The sequence below is a fragment of the Triturus cristatus genome, chromosome 1_2, assembly GCF_964204655.1.
Source record: "Triturus cristatus chromosome 1_2, aTriCri1.1, whole genome shotgun sequence".
Classification (NCBI taxonomy): domain Eukaryota; kingdom Metazoa; phylum Chordata; class Amphibia; order Caudata; family Salamandridae; genus Triturus; species Triturus cristatus.
In genome coordinates, this window is record NC_140580.1 from 80629932 (window position 1) to 80656835 (window position 26904).

At 47.0% G+C, this 26904-nt stretch overlaps 1 protein-coding gene across 1 annotated transcript in view; it reads right to left on the reverse strand.

The window, feature by feature from the left end:
• Nucleotides 1-26904, reverse strand: part of LOC146866841 (scavenger receptor cysteine-rich domain-containing protein DMBT1-like) — a 279548-nt gene that overhangs the window by 5664 nt on the left and 246980 nt on the right. Inside the window, exon 10 of the mRNA XM_085602366.1 lies at nt 12312-12700. Within this exon, the coding sequence (XP_085458492.1) occupies nt 12312-12700 (389 nt within the window). The remainder of the gene's footprint in view (nt 1-12311; nt 12701-26904) is intronic.

Consider the following 26904-nt stretch of genomic DNA (forward strand, 5'->3'; position numbering starts at 1 on the left):
CTTACGGTAAGCTTACCGTACTCGTACGGTGCCGTGCGCGAGCTCAATTCTGATTGGTGGTTACATGACTGTAAACATTCGAATCGGTCGAAATCAGAAAGTATCGGCCGCCATTTTCTGTCTCTCGCACTGAAAAACAAAAACATGAAAAGGGGGCAACGAAGAGAGATGCAGACCCCCTAGCGTTCGTCAGGGGGTTCACGAAGGACCAAAAAGTATGAAAAATAAACACAAGTTATAGTTAGCTGTACATTTCACTCGTAAAAAACCAATGAAATTCCACGTTATAGTTAGATCAGGTAACTATAACTTGCGCGACCGCAATGCACAATGTGTCATTTCAGATGTCATCATTGATGTCATGAGTGATGTCACTGACCATGTCATAAGTGATGTAATATGTGACGTCATCAGCAGTTTATTGTGGGCGCGCAAGTTATAGTTACCTGATCTAACTATAACGTGGAATTTCATTGGTTTTTTACGAGTGAAATGTACAGCTAACTATAACTTGTGTGAAACCTATGGTTTTTTAAGTGAATTATATATATATTTGTGAAGACTCGGCTTTAAAATAAATTAACAACTATTGTGCCTGACTTTGGATCTGCGTGGTTTCTGTTTTCCGTGGACACGGATTGTTTGGAGACTGCAAACATGGGATATATATATATATATACACACATATATATATACACATATATACACATATATATATATACACATATATATATATATATACATACATATATATATATATATATAAATAATTTTTTTTTTTTGGGCAGGCAGCAATGAAATCTGGCTGGACAGAGTGATTTTATGGTCTCGATATATCGATGACCTCTTTATTATTTGGAGAGGGTCGATGGAGGAGGCCTTGATCTATGTAAATGATTGAATAAGAATGATCTAAATCTGAGATTCACGGAATGCATAAGTTCAACTAATGTACCCTATCTTGATCTCATGGTTTTTGTAAAAGAGAATAGATTGGAAACCACTCTCTACAGGAAGCCCACTGCAGGGAATAGTGTATTGCACGCCAATAGTTTTCATCCCCAAAGTGTTATCAATGGAGTACCATACGGAGAATTGGTGAGACTAAGATGTAATTGCTCATTAGATGAAGATTTTATGAGAGAGAGCAACAATGTCTACAACAGATTCCGCAAAAGGGGATACAGAAAAGAAACCCTCAGCAATGCAGAAAGGAAAATCAGGGAGGTAGAAAGAAAGGACCTCCTATTAGAGAAAACAGGGGGGAGTAAAACATCAATTTCAGAACCCCAGGGAAATGTGAGGATGATAACTGAATATACAACAGGATCCACAGAAATCTTCCAAATTTTTAGACGAAATTGGAAGGTACTTAAATCAGATCACGTGATTGGATCCATCATCCCACAGACCCCATTGATTACATACAGGAAAGGACCAGGTTTGAAAGAGAAGCTAGTTAGGAGTCATTTCTCAAAAACACCCAAAAGGAAGGATTTGATTAGTGGATTTTTTCCGTGCATGAAATGCAAGGCATGCAAGAATAGCTGTAAATTGAAAGACTATAGCATACCAGGGAGGAAGTCTAGACGTAAAATCAACAAACTCATGAACTGCAACTCTGACTACACGGTGTACTGTTTACAGTGCCCGTGTAATAAGAGATATGTGGGAAGTACGATTCATCCCACAAAGAAGAGAATCTTGGAGCACATGCGTGCTATCAAAAATCGAGATGCAGCATATCCTGTTGCAAGGCACTTTGAAGAGAGACATGAATCAAATGCCAATCTACTCAGATTATTTTGTCTAGACCGCATTCCTAAAACTGAAAGAGGGGGGAATAGAACTAGAAACCTGAGAAAATTGGAATCACGATATATTGTGGAGATGCAAACTAAAGCCCCATTAGGACTTAATAATGAGGAAGAATTATGGGTCCACATAAACTAATGAGCAGTTAAGAGGAGGATGGAAATGATTTTATACAAATGATGGAATTTGCCCATCCAGGGCACAATTATGAGTTCAGGAGCCCATCCAGGGCTTAATTGTTTCTTGACATGCGATGTCCATTTAGGATTAAAATATGGTTATGTAATGTACATTAGATTCGCAGTCAACCTGAAACAGAATTAATTGTGATGTTAGAAGCAGGATTGTATGTATATTGTGAGGGAACGAAGTACAATGAATTAATTGCTGACTTTGACCTCTGAATTCAATGCACAACATGTTGGATTTAATTTGACACTTGCTTTAATACATAATTTTTACATTGGTTTCTACATTGCTTTGGTCACTACATCATGGCCGCCAAAACCAGAAATGGCAAAGCACTGCCAGTCCTCTTTTGATCTCGACTGTCTTGGAAAGAGAAAAAAATGTGTTTGTTGTATATATGGAAGTAATCTAAAGTCGGACTTTTGACATTGAGGAAGGCGTTATGCCAAAACGCGTCTGTCCGTGTTCGTGTGCATAAAATAAATTGAATTAACATTAATGCCAGAGTGCGCCTCGATTTGTGACCGCAGTTGAAGTTGAGGGTCACCCTGTTGGATATATATATATATATATATATATAGCCAGTAGGTTAGGACCATGTTTCTATAGGAAAAGTGTTTCTTTATTTGCCTATATATTTCGCGCTGTTTGATAAATCTTAATGAAATTTTCAAAATAAAGTGTGCCAGTCATTCTAGTTGTGCATGGAACATTTCAGAGTGATCAATGAAGTGGGGGCCCAGAAAAGGGGGGGGAGGGGTTAAAAAAAGTGCATTGCCTATGTTAATTCCCATAGGGGTTTTGAACACAACTACAACCTGAATCGCTGAAAGGAATTTGACAGAATTTGACAGAAAAGCAGCTTTTGGTTCGCAGATCATGCTTTCAGTTATTTGGTGTAAACCCATTCAGTAGTTTTTGAGAAATTAAAGGAAATCCAAATTTGCATATCTATGATTGTGAAGCCTTCGCGAATAATGATGAGCTCATGCAGAGATCTGCAGCACTCTGATTGATTCCAACAATTCAGTTTGGTGTTAGCAGCCAGCCTGGGACTCGGCTACAACAGAGTCTAAAAAAAACCAATAAAAATAAAACGGGGCAGGGTATGATTGCATTCACCCCCTAGTTTTGGTCCTGGGGTCCCAGATGGAACACACCATGGCAAAAAAGCATTTAGTTTTTTCATTCACTGCGATTTTTACAAAAACTTATGAATATCACAGTGAATCAAAAAAAAAACAAGCACAATCTACCGCGCTTGTTTTTAATGATTCTTCTGGGTGGGCCAGGTCCAGAGGGCATGCAGACTTGTAGAAAAAATGAAGGGAGCACACAGGGCACCCCTCCAAGGGACTATTTATGCCCTGGCGACCACCATCTCTCCAGGGCCCAGGTTAAAAACAAATAGGGGCCTTGTGGACCCCCATGGCCCCTGGGGATGACCAACTACCCAGGCTATTAAAAAAATATATGGGGGGCCACGCGGCACCCCCGGTCCCCAGGGTCCACCACCGCCCCAGGGCTACAATGAACATTAAGGAGGGCAGGGTAGACACCCCAAGCCACGTGGTGCACCAACTCCCTGGGGGAATTACTTTTTTTAATAGAGGGAGAGGGCAGCGCGGCCCCCATCCAGGACAATATATGGCTCCGGGGATCACCACCTCCCCAGGGCAGGCCCTCTCTCTTAGAGCTAAATATGGCCCTGCTATCTCTAGAGGTGCACACCTTCAGGAGATAGCTGTTTGCATCAGCTTGGCCGGAGATGACAGCTCCCAACAAGCAAAAGCAAACACTCCGCTTCCAGCAAGTGGGAGCTGTCAAAGGGTTCTTGCTAGCTGGAAGCTGAGCTTTCATCTCTATTCCTGTCCACAGACATTTGGGCAGGGTAGGAGATGAAAGTATTGCCCTCGCACAGAGGGAGCTGCATTTCCTGCAGCTTCCTGTGTGCAACAGCAGTGATGGCTCCTGCAGGAGGTGGGAAGCCAGCTGGCAATGCAGGGGCCTCGAGGCACCCTCAGCAGTCCCCAACATACCCACTGGGTGCCCTGAGTTGGTTCAGGGCACCTAGGCACACATGGTAGGGCCCCGGGAGGCGAGCTGTGTACCCCCTGCCCCATTTTAATTTCGACTGGGCTTTGGAGGAGGGGGTCTTTGTGGCCAAAATAGGCCTGGAAATGGGGGCCATGCGGCCCCCCTCCCCTATTCAATTTCAACCCGGTGGTTGGGGTCCCCGTACCCAAAATTGGCCCAGAGAGGAGTGCCGCACGCCCCCCTTTCCTGTTTTTCTTAGTAGTATGCTAAGTAGGCCTGGGCTGCAAGCTCCACTCCACTTGTGGAATTTTCTGCATTCCGCGCTTCATGGAGCTTGCGGAGTATAGAAAACTCCACTCTGCTTAGTGCAGCAGGGTATTTTCCCAGCGAGCGCGAGATGCCACTCGGGTAGAATTTCTAGTCGAACATCAAGAAGATCAGCGAGAGCGGCAGTTCGCGCTGTACTCCACAGAGTTTTGGCACTTTGCGGAGTTCCAAGGCCTAAAATCTTCACGCCTATTCCCAAGTTAATGGAAAGTTAACCAAACGGCCTAAGCACGTTGCCCGCTGAGTTTGGTGACACGTTCTTGATTCAGAGGAATATGAGGACATCTCTACCAAACAAAAAAGCACTTACTTCATATAGCTAAGAGGAATTACCCCTTTTTGGTGGAGCTTCACCTCTTTGTAGTCTTGTCATTATCTATTGATGAGGATTCATGTTATCACAGAACAGTGGATGAAAGATGCTGGAGTAAACATCACATTGCCGAAATTGCATTCACACAAGTTCCTGGGAGATGTTACCTTGTGGTCCTTTATGCAGCTGTAGTGTCGAACATGCACTAAACATTGACCAAACGAGATAGCGCTTTCTAATTCGCCAGTCGAAAGTACTTCAGTTGAGTAAACATTTTCAGCAAAAGGACTCTGGGCTACAATGAGGTTAAATTCAGGCACTGATGCTGATTTCACCAAAATTAAACCTCAACAGCAAACACTTATAAATATAAAGATAACAGGTGCCCTAGATGATCCTAAACGTGAGTAAAGTGCAAGAAATTCTAATTTCTTGGGCTTGGCAAAGGCAAAGCAAATGTGTTTCCTCTTGAATTCCACATAAAAAAATTATCTGAAATCCTTAATGGAGGTGAATGCACCATTGATCTATTAAACCACAATCTGATCTGGGGTGACTGTGACAAGTGGTTTCTTTCTTGTCATCTCCTGGTGTGAGCAGAGTCCATGGTTCTCCCTTTTAAATACATATGCAAGTGCCTAAAATATGTAGCACCATTCACACACACACTCACAGACCCACCCAGTCAATCACACACCTACTCACAGACACACACAGCCACCTACACAGCTTCTTTCAGACCCCTTGTACTACTCATACACCCACTCACAGACACACGAAGGCACTCACTCACACACCAAGTCACAGACCCACACAACCACTAACATACCCATGCATAGACCCATAGTGCCACTAAGATACCACACATCACTTACAATCCCAATCACAGACCCACACAGGCCCTCACATGCCTACTCACAAACCCATAGCACCACTCATATACCCATACAGCCACTCAGACCCAGTCACTGATCAATGCAGGCACTCACACACCCACTCACAGACACACACATGATCTCACACACCCACTCACAGATGTCACAGCCACTCACACACCCACTCACAGATTCATAGCACCACTCACAGACCCAGTCATATACCCACAAAGGCACTCACTCACCCTCTCACAGACCCACACAGCTATATGCACATATATGCAGCCACTCACATGGCTACTAACTCATTAAGACCGGTATACCGGAATTAGAACCTAACTGTGGGAGAAAAAGAGACTTCCACTCATGTGGTTAGAGAAGTCTACTGACTCCAGGGTTTCCCCTTGGTGACATGCTTCATCATAAGGGTCCTCTCAATCCACTGCGGATTGAGGCGTGCTACGACTTGCGAAGTTATGTAGGAGCACTTATGTGAAATAAATGTGAAGTGCAGGAATGTGGAGTGGGTAAAAAATGGTTAAAAATACCTAACTAGTGGGCAAATGTTTTATTCTTGCTCCTAATTGGTATGTTTAAATACAGGGGTGAATACTGGGGAAGACAACATAACCATAATGAGTTAGGTGTCCCTAGTATTAGTCGACATGTTTCGAGCCTCCCCAAAGCTCTTCCTCACGACCACACAGGGGCCAGCCCTGTGTGTACCATTCCTAAGTGACCTATAAATCAGATAAACAGAGAAATATAGTGTAAAAGTGAAATAAAAGTGCCACACCTAATGTGCGTGCACTATTGGTTAAATACATAAGTTTTACACAATGGTACGTAGTATCTGTTGGAAATAAAACAGAACACTGTTAGTGTAACACTTGCCTACCAGGGGATATGGCAGGCATCATAAATACAGGCATCATTCCAAATCGTATAAATGCTCCTCTATGGTCCGTGTAGTTATCATCTACCTTGAGTTCCGTCATGCTTTGCAGAAGAAAGAACATATGGCAAGTGTCTCCAGTGGAGATGGTGACTGAGTGCTATTTACAAATACATAAACACCACTTGACATACAAAACCAAATACGAACATGTACACACGAAGTCACATACTTTTTGTAAGGCTCAAATGTGCCCCATGGGCTGGACGGGTTGAGGGGCTCATTGTCACACTTTTGTCAGAGCGCACCTCACCAGTAATACACCTACTCACTCCCCTGGAGACCGCATATTAACGCGTCTCTCCTCGGGTGCCTCTTAATATACTTCCATGTCCGCCTAGTCATTGTTACATTGATTAGAGCGGTACATAATCAAGATGGCCGCAGAAAAATGGCCATATCGACAGCCATGTCCCCTTGGCTTCCAAGGGTCCTTGGGAGCCAACTAGCCCTCCTGGTACCTGTAGTAAGTCCCACAGAGCATGACTGCTGAGAGGATTTCTGAGGTCATGCCTCTTTTCTCATCCACTCTGCAAATGCATCTCCTGGTGCACTGCTGGTTGGATGATGAAGTGCCCTTGGCTCCAGAGGGTCTTTCAGTGCTAACTAGCACTCCTGTTAGCTGCAGTAAGTCCCACTGAGCGTGATTGTTGAGAGGACTTTGGAGGCCATGACCCCTTTTCTCATCCACTCTGCAAGTGCACCTCCTGATGCACTGCTGGTTGCATGATGAAGTCCCCTTGGCTCTAAAGTGTTCTTGAGGGCCCAGAAACCCTCCTCTTACCGCCAGTAAGTCAGACATAGCAGGATTACTGAGAGGTGATCAGAGGGTCCCCCTTTCTCCACCACTCCGCAAATGTAACTACTATTTAAAAAAAATGGAAATTCCATAAAAAATACCAAAGGTTACAGGACGTTATAGTTAGGAAATAGAATTTGAAAAACCTTAGATATTCACTGGAAAAAAAAATTACAGGGCCGTTATTGTTAGGAAATGGAATAAAAAAATAAATAAAGGTTACATGGACATTATAGTTTAGGCTTAGGTTTTGCTCGAACAAAACCAGCGAAATTCAGCAGTTATAGTTAGCTGGGCTAACTATAACTCATGCATCCGCAATGCACTGCTTATGACCTCACATCATTCATGACATGTTAACTGACATCACTGAATACATCTTAAATTACCTCACTTAGTACATCATTGATGACATCATCCATTAAGTGTAAGGGTGATACTATTTCTTATATAAGTTATCTAAGTGATTTTGAAATTGTCTGAATCTCTCTGTGAGTGGCATCTCAAATGACATCACTGATGACATCCTCCACAGTATCACTGATGCACCCACTCACACTCCCATAAAACCTTTCATACACCCACTCCCACACAACTATTCACAGACCCATTCCCATACACACACACACACTCACTGATTCATAGATCTACACACACACACACTCACTCACCCATACAGCCACCCGTATAACCACTTACTCACTAATACAGCCACTGACATATCCACTCATACAACCATATAGCCACTCACATACTGAGTCAGTCACCCATAAAGCTACACACACACCTAGTCACTCACCCATATAGTTAATCACACAGCTACTTATTCACCCATACAGTTATGCACACACTCACTAATTTACTCATACAGATGCTAACAAGTACTCACTCACCTATACAGTCACTGGCACAAGCACATACTCATCTATACAACCACTCTCACATTCACTCACTCACCCATAGTCACTCATCTAACCCATCGCTCACCTATACTACCTGTCACATACCCAGTTACTCACCCATATACCACTGACACATCCACTCACTCAACCACACATCCATATACACTCTCTCAACTATACAGCCCCTCACACATACACTCACTAACCCATTCAGCCACTGACTCACCCACACTCTCATCCATACAGGCAGTCACAAACACCCTCACCCACCCACATACAAAAAACACTCAGACAACCATACAGGTATTCAGACAATCAATCACTCACTCATACAGCCTGTCACATACCTACTCACATACCCATATACCCATATAGCCACTTCGACACCAACTGACAGACTAGAATTTTCTTAGAGTAACCCCTCCTTTCCTACTGATAGCCTCATGCTCTGCCTGTTCATAACCTTGTGACGTGGAACAATTGCGTTCAAGACGCAAGAGTTCCCTGTATGGAATACAGTTCACAAGGCTCCGTGGGTGTTGACTCTTAGAATGTAATATAGAGTTTCCAGTTGTTCAGGCAGAATGATGTAAGTTGCAGAACCATTATACTATGCTCATGGAATTTGAGAGGTCTGCCTTTTAGGAAGTACTTTATGGCCTGCAATCATTGCTGATGTGATATACTTGTATAAAGGCTTGTAATATCCAATTTTATCAGCATGAAATTTGCTTCCCATTCAATGCCCTGGATTATTTGAATTAAATCCGCTGTATCTTCAATATACAAACTCAAAACCGTGATAAATTGAGAAAAGTCGAGGCATTCTCAAGCAGGCTTCCTTTGGAGGACAAAATGGGACGTCCTGGTGGTGTCTCCACATTTTTTGGGGATCTTTGGAATATGATTAAAGGTCGGTATCACTGAATATTCAACCTTTAAAAACATAAATTCATCTTGATCCATGACACCCTTGTTCTTCCAGCTATTGATTAAGCCATAAACTCCTGCTCACGTGCATTGTGATTCTGCCGTGTGATAGGTTGATGACATTAACAATCACTCAATAGTCTCAAACCTGCTTTTTAATAGTTCCACTTGCTTAGCAGCACAACATTGCCTCCTTTATCGGAAGGCTAAATGACCAGGGAAGTATCCGTCTTAAGTGACAATACTGCCTGCCACTGCTCCTTGGTAAGATTTTGATTTTTCTTCACCATCCCTGGTTTGATCACTGCTCTCATATTATTCAGATATTTGATAACCATCTCATGGAAAAAAAATCAACGGAGTCAAACGAAGTTTGTGGTGTATATCTAGATTTTGCCTTGAAGTGGCCTTTTCCACTTCTTTGAATGATTTCAGCTTGATCAAGGAATTGAAGTATCCTCTTATTATGTTATTTTCCTACCACAGGAGGCTTACCCTGCAGTTTATGTAATGCTTGTAACGATTCCAAATCGTTGCCTGTAAGAATGTCAGTGGATGCTTCAAAATATATATATATTCACTGAAAAAGCAAAGGTTAAGGTAGCGGTATAGTAAAGTGAATATGTCAGTGACAGTATTATGTTGTGTTCTAAAGAAATCATAGAAATTCACCAGTTATTAATAGCAGAGCTAACTATAGCTTGTGCCCTATCATGCACTGCTTATGACCTCACATAACACTTCACTTATGACAAATACTGACATCATTGATGACATCACCAATGACATCTCAAATGACATTATTGATGACATCAGCCAAGCTTCTTTTGTACACATTACTCTATGTATGGCATTAGAGGCATGAAAGTAAGTAGAAAATAGCTCAAAACAATATAAAACATCATTAATGCAATCACAGATACAACTCCCTGAGCTGTAGCAAGCATGTGTTTTGTGCAACATTGACTCTTTGCCATACACTTCACAGATAGCCTAATTCACTATCTGCAGCTTTCACCCTGTGGTGAAAACTTTACAGCGAGCCTATCTTGTGAAGCAAAAGAAGAAGAATAAATAAGGCCTGATAACGATGTCGGGAGGAAACGCTCCGACCAGCGATTGAAAGCTTTCCGCCCGACATGGTAGTTTTAAAATCCGACCGCTGTATTAGTATGACGGCGGTCAGAGTTCAACCGGCAGAGGGAGTCCCACGTGGTTCCGACGGGCTCAAGGAGCCCTTCTGTAACACTACATAATCCCTTAATGTCGGTTGCTCCGATGTCGGGATTATGATGTCGGTTTTCTACAGCCATTCCATGTCGGCCTTTCCACAATGGAAAGGCTGTCGAAAAGTGACATTGGGGGCCCATAGAAGGACCCCTTACCCCAGGGTCCTTCTCATTTGGGCCTGTGTCCTACTAAACATCCCTGCACCATGTGGCAGGCACCATGAGTGCCTGCCATACGGTGCAGGGATGTTTAAAAACATACATTTTTCAATGGAAGCATGTGGTGCCCTTTTCTGCCTGCTGCAAAATTTTACATTGAAAACTGGATGTTTCCGACTTCCCTATGAGCGGTCACATCCACATAATGCTGCCGTAACCACCGAACTAAGGTCAGGTGGTTTCCAATCTGCAACAGTCCATGTCTGACATCGTAATTAGCCCAATAGAATCTACTATGTAGAATCTTTGCCGTGTTGGAAACTTTTTCTGCCGAACCAAAAGACTTGTGTGGAACATACTGGACACATACTGGGCACAGGTTGTCAACTGTCTTCTGCACACATAGTTCCTCTTCTATAAAAGGTTTATAATGTCTTTTCCACACATCTATACAGTTACATCTATTAGCTGGACACAGGCTGCACAAAATTAGGTAGAAAAGTAATATGGTAATTACCCACCACTAATGAAATTATAAAACAAACTAGCACACTTATTGGATGATGTACTTAGTTATGTCCTCAATGATGTTATTTGAAAGGTCATCAGTGAAGTCATAAAGGATGTCATAGAGCATGTCATGAGTGATCTAATATTTGAGGTCATAAACAGTGTATGGCTCTGCTAGCTATAACTGGTAAATCTCTGTGTTGTTTTTTTAGTTCTAAACATTAATGTTGTCACTGATCCATCCACCTAACTATAACATTACTTCAACCCTTGGTTTTTCAGTAAAATTCTAAAGGTTTTACTTTTATATAAAAAACAGATCTTTTATCACACCTAACTATAACGTTCCTTGAACATTTGGGTTTTTCAGGGAATTTCTAGGGTTCTTTTTAAAGTAAAGTAATATTTTATTACCATACATACAGCCAACACACCACTGCGCATGGCCTTTGGCGTGCACAGCAGGGGGTTGGTAACAGGGGCTGGACTGCAGCCAGGCCCTATTGCAAACCCACCCAAAGGCAGCCGACCCCACTGCAGACAGCTAACCTCACGCTGCCCATGACCTTTCGTTGAACGTGGCATAGGGTTGGCTGCATGGCCCGGCTTGCAGCAAGGTCCGGCAGCAAACTCCTCGCAGGCAGCTACCCGGCGGAGCCAACACCACAACGCACACAGCCTTTACTTGTGCATGGCATAGGGTTAGCTGCATGGTCTGTGTTGCAGGCAGTTCCTGCTTTCAACTGCCTGCATGCAACCAACACCATGCTGTGCACAGCTTCCGGCCATGTGCAACAGGGGTTGATCAATGGGTTTTACTTGCCTCCAGGACCTCTGGTTCGGGACAGGTCAAAAATCCTGACTGTTTCGCCAACATCCCTGGCGAAACAGTCAGGATTTTTTACCTGTCCCGTAACTTTATGAAGTGACCCCTGATGAAGGGTCATGTTCCGACCCGAAATGCATTGGGATATTTGAATGTGTTATTCAACTGAGTATTATTTGATATATAGGGATATAATAGGAACTATTGATTCAACATCATGTCCTCAGTGACTAAAATCAATAATACGTGCTCCAGCCAGCTTGGAGGGTTTCCCTTCCAGCATACTTCTACACAGATTTGCCTGGTATTGCAGACAAGGAAGTGGTCATCATTTCACTCCATCTGCTCGTAAATACACCAGGGTATTTGTTCCTCAGCAAGGGACAAACATGAGTTATACATAGACTTTTCAGATAATGCAGTAGAACGAGAGAGTAATACATACCCATTTTTAATTAAACTGTAGGCATGTGAATTAAAATCTCGTGGATCTGGAGACGCCACACAAGTATCCAAAAATAACTCCAGGTCTGAGTCTGAGCTGATGAGCGTAACCTGAAGGTACAATTTCTGGTTGAGGTCGACATAGTAAGGTGATTTGGTGATGGGATTCAAGAACGACTTGGAGTCATAGAAAGAGAATCTCATGTTAAAGTCCGCATTTTCCCTTCTATTAACCCTAATTGTGTCGTTGGCGTCATACATAACTTCCACAAACTTATAGACAGGAATGTGGCAGGAGACCACTATGTTCAGTTTCCTTTGGTGGATGATAACATTGCCCGGTGGGAATGCATTGATCATGTTGCTGTAGATAATTGTGTCATTGTCCACCTGAAAAAACACATAAATAATAGATTTGAATGCTCCACACGGTTTCAATGATACTGCCAAAGCTGAACATTATATGGGCAATGGTTCCCAGAATGAGAGGCATGTGCGGGACTCAGAGTACTAACACAATGAATATTCTCAAAGAGAAAACCCTTCACAAAAAATCAGTTGTACCAACAGAAAGAATTAACTAAAAGTACAGATTAAGGATGCATACTTTACAGTATTTCACTTTTTGTGGTTGCATTTGACTTTTTGTAATCAATAATGGCTAACTCATATGTATAAAAAAATGCATATTGCTTAGGGCATTCTAATAAAAGCAACTTCTAGTTTGAAGCTAGAATGAGTGTAATGAGATGTGTTGTATTATCTATGCAGTCTGTCAGCAATGATCCTCTACTGATCATTGTTTAGGACTTGGCTGCAAACAGCTTTTAGCCGTCTGCTGAAGGCCTATTGTTTCTTATACATTACATTGAATTAGAGAGGGCTTTGGGTCATGATTTGATGGCTTTGTTTTCTCTCTCACTATAGTGCTCCTAATTCAATGGCATTCCTCCCTACTGCTGTGTTTGACCACCCAGGAGCATGTTGGCCTCACAGTGTTTTGACTGAATGATGAATCCTTTCGCAGCTGACATGAGGAGGGCAAAGAAGGAAATATGTTCCCTCACTATCTCTCTCCATGTCCAGCCTATTCCCAATCCTCCTCTTTTGCAGTCACCCTTGCTAACCAATCACACAGCGTCCTCTTGCCACCTCATTCCTATTGCTTATTTTTCTCTGCCTACCATCATATTTTTCTCATAGAAGGTAATGTTTTGTGACATAAGACAGCTATTCCCTCCAAATCGCCGGGCTCATGGCATAACAGGAGTTTGTTGTGCTCCATGAGTTGGCATTGAGCTTTCATGCCTCCTGACTAAATGGCCGGAGCTGATCTTTCTGTCTAAGAGCCTACTAGCCATCAAATGCATGATAAATAGAACCAATTTTCAAGTCGCAAAATGAATTATATTTATGTTTCTCAGACACATTTAGCGATTTTAAATGGGGCTGCAAATCCCCTGCATGAGCAATATTCATGAGGCTGGTTGCAATGTGTGACCCATTGGTAATTGGCTTTTAATAAAGCAACTTTTTCTTTTTATAAAGCCCATTTTCCTTAAAGGTAAGCGGGCAGCGTTTAAAATAAAAAACATGAACGAGTAAACAGTGGTCCTTGGGACCAGTGTCTGCTCTTAACGTTTTCACTGCCAGTCACAGAGGGGAAGAGGCCCCCTCTGGACCCCGTCCCATTTGTGACTGGCTTACCACCTATTTGAAGTAGGTGGTAAACGTATTCTGGTCGCAAAACAATCGTACATGCCATTGTGACTCGCTATTAGGAAGGGACGCCCTTGGCACACCCCATCCTAATAGCGACTCACAAGCCCTATTTTGCGAGGCAGTGATAGGTTACTGATTAGCAAAATAGGATTAGTACATGCCAGAAGCCAATTCAGCTGTTGTAAATGGACCGATTCACCATTTGCGACCACTAAAAACAGTCATACATCGGCCCATGGTTCACAAGTTGGACATTCTAGTTTGCAAATGAAAATAGTACATCAGACTCCTAATGTCTTCCGTACCTTAATACAATAAGGGTCCAAATATGAGTACCCTAGTATCATTCTCATTTGATGCAACCGACAATGCTACTCTGGGATTATTATTGATCAGCCGGGATAAATTACTTCAATTTTGAGTTTAACCGCAAAAATGTCACTAGCATAAAGATTTTGTTCCTTACCAAGCCAACATCTGAATGTCTCTATGGTTTCAGACATTATCCACTGCAAATATTGCCAGGTTTAACCGACTGATATTTAGCTGAGGGCAACTTTTGGGGTTCGGTTTTTGACAATAATCTCCTAATTGTAATATGTATGGTAATAGCAGTTTATACACATATTGCAATTAAACAGGGCACTTGTAATCCCGGCCCATGATGAGAGAGCATTACAGGTAGCAATCATATGGATAATCAAAACGTAAGGGAAAGCTCATCTAGGACAACTCCTTGAATGAGGAATCATTTTTCAGATCCTTACAAGAGAGAAGTAACATTTAAAAAATGGCATAATAGAGCTGTTTTGGTGTATTTCTAATGGGCTGTTCTGTTCTAGCCTGATAAGTCATCGAGAAACAAATGATTTCCTTTATTACTTAAGTGATGCTTTGTGTACTGTAATTAAAGAGAGCTAAAGCAGATCACAAGGACAATCACCACGCATGTATTCACAACCAAACATGTAGCAGTAAAAATACAAATAGGTGTGATAAAGAGTGATGGTGTTGGACTGGTTAAATTGTCAAGAATTCACCGGGGAGTTGTATTTGTTTTTAATAGCTGTTTGTCCTAGATGACTATATCATGGCTTGGAACTGTTGCCTGGAAGCATGTGCTTTAGAAGAACATTTGCTGCCAGACCTGTAACTCTCAGTGAACTAATGACCACTGGGCCTTTACCGCCTCGAAAAAATTGCGATCTGTATGAACTGAATCAGTGCCAGTGTGCAGACTCTTCGCCCAAGTGGTCTGTCAACCATATTTTGTTTCAGAGCAGTTTCAGTGGCATCGTTGGGCACAAAGAGGCACCAAGGGGCATATTATAAAGAAACGGCGTTAAAATTATCGCCATTTCAGCGGCAGAAAACTGCCGCTAAAGCGGCGATAATGGGCTTGATAATATGCCCTTGAGAATTCCCATAGAAGCTCATGTTCTGGTGTCAACATGGGCTTCTATTGGAATTCTCTGCGGCATATTATCAAGCCTATTATCCCCGGCGATAATTTTAACGCCGTGCTTAATAATATGCCCCTCAGTCTATTCATCACTCAGGTGCGCATCACCTCCTGTTGCCCCCTTTAGCTGCGTCGCAATAAAAGTATAATGTACTTCTTTTAAAGATGACAGTGAAGCGTGATGAATAGTAAGGTTGGGTTTATTAGAAGAGAGAAGAAAACAACTCTCTATGGGCAAAGCCAGGGCCAACTGACCTTGTCGGGAAAAGCCTGGGCCAACTGACTTTGTCTGGAATCTGGACTACCACGTGGTTCTAGCCCCAGATTCCACTAAACACCATTGACCAGGATACAACAAAAAGCCATATATATCGGTATGCCATGTGGAGCAGACCTAGCTTCCCAGCCTCCTCGATAGGGGACTTGGGCTCTCCCTGCAATACCACCATAACACAGGCTACATGGCTCCGAGTTTGGGCCCCCTCAGACAGTAGGCATGCGCATTGATCTTAAATGTCAGACATTTGGCACTGTTCATTATATACCAGAGAACTCAAATGTTTTACATTTTTATAATGCATGCCCTTGTCCCATAAAATATTAGTAATGATATTGTCCTATTCAAAAATCACTAATGAAAAAGTAATTTCACACTGTAGATATAAATGTATTCATAGAATTTGTAATGCGTCCTGTCTAGTTTGTTCTTCTCTAGGTATTTAATCTTCAGTTACAAGTAAAGTACTAAGCTAAAAGGATTGTTGTCAGCAGGCGCTGCAAGTTCTGTTTCCCGGACCCTGCCATTTGCCTCCACATCAGTGCTTTAAATGGGCCGGTACTCACCGGTACTGAGTACCGGCACCTCCGATTCTTTTTGCCGTCAGTACCGGCACTTCTCTGTAGCCAGGGAGAGTACCGGTACCATGATCAGCACAGCAGGCGCAGATTAGGTTTCTCTTCCAGTGCAAGGCAGATGCACCTCTGCTTCCGAGGAGCTTGTAATGAGTTAATCTGTTTTAGTGACATAAACGCATTTGTCGTGTGCTTTGATATGTGCTGCAAATGGTACAGAAGTCATTATGTGTGATCATGTCTTGCCCTTACACCCGCCCCTAGCCCCGCCCACTTGCCACACCTCTATTTAGTGAGTACCTGCACTTATTTTTCCCCCATTTAAAGCACTGCTCCACATGATGTCAGACTGTGAGGAATTTGATCAAGTGTTTAACTTACAGAGTCAGCCTAGAGAGCTCTGTCTGAATGAGGACATTTTGTGTGTGGCCTATCGCTGAATTTCTCGTTGTCCTACTTCCAGTCAAAGTAGCCGGATGACCCGGCTGACAGTCGCCACCCATGATAACTAGGGAAAACGTGACCGTAGAATAGATTTTTGTTAGTACGTCTGTTACTCCTGACATCCTTGGCGTCGTTTCCCCTAAGTTTTTGCCATTAGACCTCCTGTTTTCGATGACTTCCTTTTTTGCTGTTCTACGGATTCTGTGAACTTTACCACTGCTAACCAGAATGTGCCCATGTTCTGGCTTCACCTACCCCTACGGGTGCTTTATTAGTACATCATATATGTGGTGCTCCTCCCATTGGGCTTAACAACCAAACATTGCCAGAATGAAGACTCAGAGAAATGGTTCTACAACACTTATTTGGTCAATTAGAACCCCGAGCCCCAATGTCCATTGTTGGATGAAAAACTGTTGACGCGTTAGGAACCCTTTCAATTTTTTGGATTCTCCTCAGGACTCAGAACAAAATAGCACTGAAAAATAAACATAACAACAATGAAATGTCTTAATATTCTGTACCTACAACATCAAATGAACTCACTCGCACACTTTTACTACATCATGAGGCTGTTACCTCATAAGAATTCTTCTCTTGTCCATTTCGACTTCTAGACCCAAAATCCTTGGGCAATTGTTATTTTGTTTCTAAAAACACAAACACGAACTCATTAATCGCGTACACAAGTTTCGTTTTTCTCTTTAAAAAAAACATTCTAGGAAGCCGTTTTACAAAACTGAGGCTGCCCACGCAGGGGGACCCCCTCAGAGGGCGGCCACCTTAGTGACGCATTTGGCACAACCTAACTGGTCTAGTGGTTGACCGCCGGAGTCCCAAGTGCCTACGTCACTTCCGGCGCAACAAAGGGGTGGGGGGCAAGGTATATATACATCCCCCGCCCATCCAGCATTCCTTTTGTGCCGTGGTAGTCTTTGCGGTCTTGCCGGATGCGTTTTGTCTCTCTGCTGTCGTGACTGCATGGTGTCTGAGGCAGGTGACAGCATAGGGCGTCGGTGATTACATGCAGTGTGTCTGGGGCCCCCTTTGGGGGCAGTTTTCTTTGCCTCCTGGTGGCGCCCCTTCCCACTGCTTGCCTCCGGGCATGCTTTCTGGCAGGGGGCCCAATCTGTATGTGTGATAGGGGCGAGTCTTGGCTGCCTCCTGGTGAGCTTTGCGCCAGCAGAATGCTGCTGACCGCGGCCCCCGCAGGGGGCCAATCTGCGGTCGGCGCCTTAGTGCCCCCGGGGCACCGGTCAACCCTCCACACCCCTCCCACTGGGGGGGGGCGGGGACGCAGACCGGAGCCCCCCTCCTCGGGCTGGCCGGAAGTGACGCGCAATGCGTGTCACTTCCTGGCCCTGGTGTGAGGGGGAGGCTATTTAGCCTTCCTCCACCCTCCTGGCGCCCACCTCGCCATTTGGATCGGTCGTCTCGCCACATGATCGGTCGTCGTCGTCCCCAGATGCAGTGAGTCTTGCTGCACCCACTCCGCCCCGGCCCTGTCCCTGGGCAGTACCAGGTCGACAGGGCCCTGTGGCGCGGATGGCCACGGGCGGAGGAGGCGCAAGATTAGGGCGAGGGTGGCGACCTTAGAGGGCAGAGACGCGGTCCGCCGCGGGCACTGTTCAGCGTAGCAGGGGACATAGCCCCGATTTGCAGAGCACCCGATCAGCTTTTATTTCTTGCCCCGAGAACACGCAGTGTGTGTCTCTTGACCGCACCATTGTTCCTCACAGTAAGGTAGCTCAGTGCGTTAACACCCTGCCGCACAGGCTGCCCGAATGGCTCAGCTAGTCAAAGGCTCGCCTCTAATCCATGTGGTGAGATGCTAAGTGTAAAGGACACCCGGCATTTCGTCCATTGCGCGACAGGAGCCGCGAGGGTTTTCTTTGCTGCCGATCACAAGTGCGGCCGTGACCTTTCACCCTCCATGAGGAGCGCGGCCGGAGCCGTTAGCCTCAACAGCCTTTTCCTGTTTGCAGTCGCGGCTCACGTTTTCCCCTACAAGGGATTAATCCTCCATGGCCCCGTTGGAGCAGGAGCCATCCGCGCCAGCATTGTTTGTGGTACCGTGGATGCGGTTCCTAGGTTCTGACTCCTCCGCGTCCGCGAGGACAACACTCCTCCGCCGGGTTCAGTCAGTTTGAACCCGGGGTTTAAGGTGAGCGTACACAGACTAGGGTGGGGGGTTTGGCCACAGCACACATCAACCGGCCAGCGCATAGAGTGTCGCGGCCTTGGTCCTTTCATACCTCAGTTGGAGGAGGCTGACCACATGGCGGTCCGCCCACCCCCCATCAAATGGGTTGCGACCCGCTGCCAGTTGTGAAGGGCGGTTGCCGAGCGGGGGCGCACGGGATGTGATGACTTGTGGGGGTTTATTGAGGGTCATGATGTGAGCGTTAGCGCGCGGGGGTCTCATGTTTCGGCGCCTTTCAATTGCCAGTTCCGAGATGCTGGAGGTTTCATCAGCAATGTGAGACTTTGGGCTGAGTCCATGGCCAAGAGGGGGCTCGGTGGGGCTCAAAACGTGAGCAGAGTCCCACGGCCTCGTGAGTCAATTTGTGACTAGCTTGTGGGAGGGAGCGGGCTGGCGGAAAAACATGGCCTGAGCCCTCTAAGGCGATGAATCTTATTTGGCTATGCGTTGCCAGCTCGCCTGGCATTGTGGCGTTTTCACCCAACGCACCACAGTAGATTTTGCTCAGCGGTGGTGCTTGGTGTGAGGATTCCCGCATTGGGCCGGCGTCTGCTTCTTTGGTTTCATGTGTATGCTGCGCAGAGATTAGTTAATATATTGTAGCGCTCGGCCGTCTGGTGCGGCCCGCCCCTCCCCGCCCCTACCAACTTGCTGCGCAGCGCTAGCCTTGCCTGGTGCCATGGGCTAGTTGCACCCGGAGCACCATGTGGAGGTTGATATGCGGTAGCGTGGAGTGTGGCGTGTGCCGGTTGACCCACTGTTACACAGGACTGTGCTGCAATTGTAACTTTGTATTTCTGGAGGGCGCGTGATACAGGGGAAACTCTCCGCAATTCATCATTCCTGTCAACCAGGGGGCAATGACGCACTCGCCGCTATGAGGATGTCGCGCGGCCGCCAAAGGTGCGGTTTGCAGGTTGCGAACCTCTTAGGCACGTCCACACCCTGTGATCGTAGGCAAATCACTTATTCTCCCAGTGCCTGTATGGATAAGGTAACTACGGGGCTGTTTAAGGCGTTCCACACCCTCGGGGGAACTCGCACTGATTGAAAGTTGTAGGGATGGGGTGCCTAGGCTAGAGTGCCGATTTTGGTGCTGGAACCCAGGGTTCAATCATCCTGGGTCGCGTCCACATCCGGTGATTCCGGCCAAATCATTTAAGCTCCCCATGGCTAAATGCGTATTGTAAATACGGTGCGCGTGTATAGCGCTCCAATACCGTCGGGTCCAGCTCGCGCTATATAAATTTGCAGCAATGGCAGATACTTGATACAAGTGCAGGCATTGTTCACAAGAGTTTGCTCCAATACCTTCCGGTCGAGTTCACGCTAGATAAATATGCAACATGTCGTGGCTGGCTTCCTATAATGTGTACCTTTTACCCCCCGCGCATCCTAGGTTTCGGGGGTCTCGTGGGCACGGTTTAAGTCATCGCCTGCTCACGCGTCGCACGCGGTGAGCTATAGTGCGGTGGAAGGTGATCAATTACCGTCCGGCAGAGCACACATTTTAGTGATCGTTTGTCCGTCGGCCTTTCCCCCGCAGGGCATACTTCGCAGTGGCGGTCGGCCTCGCGAGTAAAGGAAGGGGGGTGCAGACGGCTAAGAAGCCGCATACCCTGCAACGTGGGAGCCGGTAGGAGATTAGCGTGGGTTCACGGCCCCAATACACCAGCACTGCAAGGCTGGGAGCTGCCTGGGTCCCCGCTGATCGCGGGCGGTGCAACACCTGTGGCGCTCCCGGGTTAAGGTTATCGCCCCCCCCTCCCGTCGGCTACGCTGCCGTTGAGGGCGGGGGGGGGCATGCAGTGGGCTGCGTGCAGCAGGCGCAATGGAGTAGGGTACGAATCTTGTAAGCTCCCCGTGCTTGAATGTGTAATGTAAATAAGGTGCTCATGTAAAGCGCTCCAACACCTTCAGGTCGCGTTCGCGCTATATAATTATGCAACATGTATTGCTGGCTTCCTATAAGGCAGATAAATGATACAAGTGCATGCATTGTTCACATACACGACTACGGGCATTAAAAAACCCCCCCGCACCTCAATGGATAATCTGGTGCGGTACTCGCTCGCGTGATCCAGTTCGGGGAGCGGGTAATATGGTACGAATGTCTTAAGCACCCCCTGCGTGAAGATGTAATGTAAATACGGTGCTCATGTAAAGTGCTCCAATGCCTTCCGGTCGAGTTCGCGCTATATAAATATTCATCATGTATTGCAGGCTTCCTATAAGGCAGATACATGATACCAGTACATGCACTGTTCACATCACACGATTACTGGTATTACTCATCCCCCCCCGCACCTCAAGGGTTAATCTAGTGCGGTGCTCGCGTGACCTGGCACGGGGTTCGTGTTCTATGGTACGAATCTCTCACGCTCCCCGTGCCGATTAGCATGCAGCACACTGAGCTGGGCACCATAACCAAGAGTTAGAACAGATTTCGGGTTGCTTCAATGAAGACCTTCCGCCCGCGCTTTAGCCAGGGCGGCTTGTGGGTGGTATAGTTGTTATATAGCAAGTGTGCGGTCGTTCAAAAGTTTGGTAAAGACCACGTAGAGCCCCATGGCATCAGGGCATTATTGACCATGCAGCGTTCGCAACATTCAGAATAGGGCCTGTATTTGCACCAAAGTTTCCGGTTGGTTCCCTCAGACTGTCTGCCCCCAAGGTTATCCTCTAGGGGTAGAACTTGAGACTAAGGGGGCATTTCCTGCTTCGGCGGCACAAATAAGCGAAAGCTACACTGGGATGGAGTTATCAATTTAGGTGGGACCACGAAGTCTTCGGTTCCGGGGACGCGTCCAGCGATAGGGCAGTTAGCAACAGATAAGGTACCAGTGCGTGGGTATCAGATATTTGCTTTCCAGCAGCACCGTGCCCTGGGAGCACGTGCGTTGCCCTAACTCTGAGGCCCACCCAGAAGGAGGCCGAGTAGCAAAACAAGTAAATAGGCGGGCCTCTGGCCTTCAGCTGGGTGAAATCACCATCATTTGGAGATAGGCCCAGGTAAAATAGGGCTTTTCGTAATGCCTAGAGGACCATTGCGGTTGGTGGTACTTCCCACCGGAATCACTGGTCGCGTACTGCAGCTGCAGGAGACTGGGATCCTGGTTTACGGACACTTTTACCGCGCTCAGGGGGTGCCGCCAGCCAACATATGGTTGCTGCTGTCCCAATAACTGGGGTGTCAGCGGGGCAAACACAAGGGGACATTATGGCAATAGAACATTTGTCACGCCCAGGGTGCACTGAATCTCTACTTCAACAGAGCAGGAATTTGGCACCGCTGGTGGTGCTCTGGGTTTGTGGGGGGGGCACCCCCCTGCCACCCTCCCACTGGGGAGCATGATGGGAGGGGCGAAGTAGGACTTAGTCAATCCTCAATGCTGGAACTTTACTGACAGCGCGCAATGCTTAAGCCAAACAGATTCCCGAAGCTGGTATGCCTAGGGGGTTCATCACTGAGGGATCTGTAGGGGCATAATTCCTATAAGGTATAAGGGATGGTGGGCAGGGGCAAGAGTCGCCCCTTGCCCATGGTCACCCGCTGGCAGTTAGGAGCACTCCCGTGCCCCAGGTTAGCTATCAGAAGGGACTGTACAAATGTTAAGTAGAACCCTTCTCTTCATAATAGCCAAAGCGGGCAGGCCCAGAATTGTGAATAGGTGTAACCTTCCCGCTGGGGGGCAAATAGTTATTGCACATCTTCACAGGCCCAACGGGTCCTTTATTTCAGCAGACCCTATCCGATTAGAATAGCGTCCAGGGCTTTGGGGACATAGATGGGGCCATCTACAACACCAGGAGCTATAGCTCACTGGTAAGTCTTGTGCCTGTGGTTATAAGGGATCTCACTGGGTTTGAGTCCCGCTAGCACTGTCAAACTGTCATGAGGTGGCAGAATTTCAAACTCTTCTTTCTGCAGGGATGGTTCCCTTCCAGCTAGTTGCAGGAAGCCCTAGATAGGAGAGGTTGCAGGTAAGACTATAGCGGGTTGGTGGGGGCCCTGGCTGCGACGGTGAGCCACCTCCAGGGCTGTGGCGGAGTTACAGGGCGATCTGGAAGCAGGCCGGTACAAAGGGTACCTCTGCGCGGCACCATAGGGGGTGCCTGAGCCAAAACCGAGGAGCCTCAAGGGAGGTCCCGGAAGCTGTGTCGGCGCCCCGCTAGTCCTGCGGGCGGTTGTGGGCCTGAACAACCGGGGGCTTGCTATGCGACGCTCCGCCCCGAGAGGGGGGGCGTGAGTAGAATTACCAACGGCACGTGATCGTAGAAAGAATCACCTGGAGGGCAGCAACAGCGGGCATCGCTCCCACGCTGCCCGGCTCATCAGGCGGGCAGGCGACCCAGTTGGTTGCCTGCCCTTGGATCGCCCGTTAGATAACCCACCCATTACATATTCTGGAATTATGTAATAAACCTGCAGCATTGTTACCCAACACCAACTGTCTTGTGTGTGTCATTTGGGTAACCTATTATGGGGGAGGGGGGACAGCGGGGTGCCCCTGGGGGTACTATGCCGCTGACCGCGGCCCCCGCAGGGGGCCAATCGGCGGTCGGCTCCTTAGTGCCCCCGGGGCATCGGTCACCCCTCCACACCCCCTCCCACTGGGGGGGGTGGGGACACAAACCGGAGCCCCCCTCCTCGGGCTGGCCGGAAGTGACGCGCAATGCGTGTCACTTCCTGGCCCTGGTGTGAGGGGGAGGCTATTTAGCCTTCCCCCACCCTCCTGGCGACCTCTTTGTCACCCACCTCGCCATTTCCCTCCCTACTGCTTACCCGGCATAGGCGGTGGGTGGGGGGGGGGTTTCTGTGCGTTGTAATGTTTTCTTTTTCGTTGCAGGCGGAGTTACAGGGCGATCTGGAAGCAGGCCGGTACAAAGGGTACCTCTGCGCGGCACCATATGGGGTGCCTGAGCCAAAACCGAGGAGCCTCAAGGGAGGTCCCGGAAGCCGTGTCGGCGCCCCGCTAGTCCTGCAGGCGGTTGTGGGCCTGAACAACCGGGGGCTTGCTATGCGACGCTCCGCCCCGAGAGAGGGGGCGTGAGTAGAATTACCAACGGCACGTGATCGTAGAAAGAATCACCTGGAGGGCAGCAACGGCGGGCATCGCTCCCGCGCTGCCCGGCTCATCAGGCGGGCAGGTGACCCAGTTGGTTGCCTGCCCTTGGATCGCCCGTAAGATAACCCACCCATTACATATTCTGGAATTATGTAATAAACCTGCAGCATTGTTACCCAACACCAACTGTCTTGTGTGTGTCATTTGGGTAACCTATTATGGGGGAGGGGGGACAGCGGGGTGCCCCTGGGGGTACTAAGAGGCTGGTGCAGCAGCCAGTTCGGCCGCCTTGGCAGCGGGAACACAGACACACACTTGGGGCCATATTATCAAGAACGGCAATAACATTATCGGCTCTATAGCGGCAGGAAACTTAAGGGGCTTGATAATATGCCCTTGTGAATTCCAATAGAAGACCAGGTTCTGGTGTGAAGTACATCAAACCTGGGCTTCTATTGGAATTCTCAAGGGCATATTATCAAGCCCCTTATCGCCGCTTTAGCGGCAGTTTCCTGCCACTAAAGCGGCGATAATGTTATCGTCGTTCTTGATAATATGGCCCTGAATCTGTTGAAGGTTGCGGTGAGAGCACAATGAGATTCACAGCTCGACCATTTAACTTAGGGAAACATTGCGAAGGTGCTGTTCAATTAAACTGATTACACGAGCGTGGGACCACAAGCAGAATACGTGCAGAAAACATGGTCATTCCAGTGTTAACTGGACGGACACACTGCAGTTACCCCCAATCTGCAGCCCCCTATTGGATCTAAACGTGGAGCCATGTTTTGTTTATTTAAAGGCCCGAGAGATGTTCTCTATTCTAAAGCAGCCACAAGGCACTGGTGGGCAGTCACGTGACGCAGAGAGCAAGACTCACTATTTATAGAGCTTAGAGATGGCACGAGTGCAAGCTAGTGGTGTTAGAATAGTGAATCTTTTTGTCTGTTTGGCGCCTGGAGCCGGCTGTGTGGGGTCCCCTGGAGACTTCTATGCCCAGCACCGAGGGTGAACCCTCACTTTCGGTCAGGCCTTGGGGTCTCGGCATGGGTGGATACCAGGGGCTCTGGGTGGGACGGGGATGTGAGAGGGCGCCGCACACACCCTGCTGCCGCCTGCACTGTGGATGGAATAACAGGGACCTCACCTCGATCCCAGGTACACTGGCCGCTAGGAACACACCCCTCCCCCAGGGGGCTGGACCTCCGTCCCCTGGGTTCAGCCTGGGCAGGGGTGGAGCTGGAGGTGCCGTCAGTGGGGGTACCAGGGGCGCGAGCAGGCACTTACAGCTGGGAACTTCATAGAGGTGGGCAGCCGCCCAGGGAACCCCTCTGCCCTACTAGATTTATTAAGTCCCTGCACAGAGAAACTGCATGCACCGGTTTGCATCCAACACTCTTTTAAACGCTCTCTCTGTATAGACACTGCATACACCCAACACTCTTTTAAATGCTCTCTCTGTATAGACACTGCATACACCCAACACTCTTTTAAATGCCCCCAACGGTCTTTTAAACGCTCTCTTACCCCTCACAACAACATCAAACAAAGTGACATTAATTTGAGTGCTGATCAAAGGAAATGATTGCGTGCCTTTGACCCCATCAACATCATTAGATCTAACAACATGATATCAACACATTAGCATTGGCCAGCCATTGCGTAACTAGTGCATCATCAATCCAAAAGCCCAACAGCAGCTGACACACTAGTGAAAATCTCTAAATACCCTTTCTTAGATTTCTACCGGAAGCAAAGCTAAACATTACAGTGTGCTTGCACTTCTCATTTTGAATCTTTAAAGCTGGCGCCTAGGGCGGATTTTGAGCTGGCGGGGCGTTGTGGTGCCATGGTGGCCAACACGCATGCGGTCTTAGGCCGGCTCCACCCCCTGTTTACTATCCTATATGTATTGGTTGGGGACACGCGCTCCCTGGTCGGGCCACATTTCCCTACATCATCGAGAGGTTGCCTCCAGCTGGTGTTGATAGGGTGGAGGCTCCTGCTTTCAGACTGGGCCTCTTTGGTCATTGCACAGGCAGTGAATTTTCATACGTGGTTTCCTTCCGCACCAGGTGGCGATTCCGATGACCAGGGAAAACTGGGCATGGTATGTACTTTATTAGGGGTCATGCAGTTAATTTTTGCAACAAAGCCATAGTTGTTGCGTATTCACCTTATGCAACTATCAACCATTGTCAAAGCCAATAGTCATGGCTTGCTGGCTGTTCCCATGTTTGATTTGATGGTGTGCCTGACGTGGGGCAAGGCACTTGCAGCCCCGAGCCATGGTGCTGCTGGGCCCCACCGTGAAGACGTCCAGTGGTTGTATGTGGGGCTGAGCAGGCTCCAGCCATGGGATGATCGTTGGGTCAGGTGCAACATGCTCCATGAGAGCTGAAGGATTCGGGTATTCACAGGGCCTTAGTGGATGCCTGGCATTGCACCGCTTTGCAATGGGGCTTCTTGTGCAGTGCATTGGAGACAAGTTGAGTGAACCCCCACCAAACAATAGCGGGAAAAGTAACTATTGGCTTCACTCTGTGTAATCTAAAACAGCGTCGTGATTTGGTTAGCAAGGCATTTAAAAAAAAATATGTAACCATTAGTCATAACGCAAAATCAGTGTGACTGCCGCCAACTGGGATTCACAACACTGCTCAGGGTGGCAGAACATGGCGATTATATGTTTTAGGACACAGCAAAAATGCATGTTGTCATTGCTAGTAAAGAGGAGTTTATGACTAGGGTGACAGGTAGGGGTATGTGTCCTTGCGTAACTAGCAGGACAGCGCGCACAGGTTTTGATCATGTTGCTTCCAGAAGTGAGTATAAAACAGGC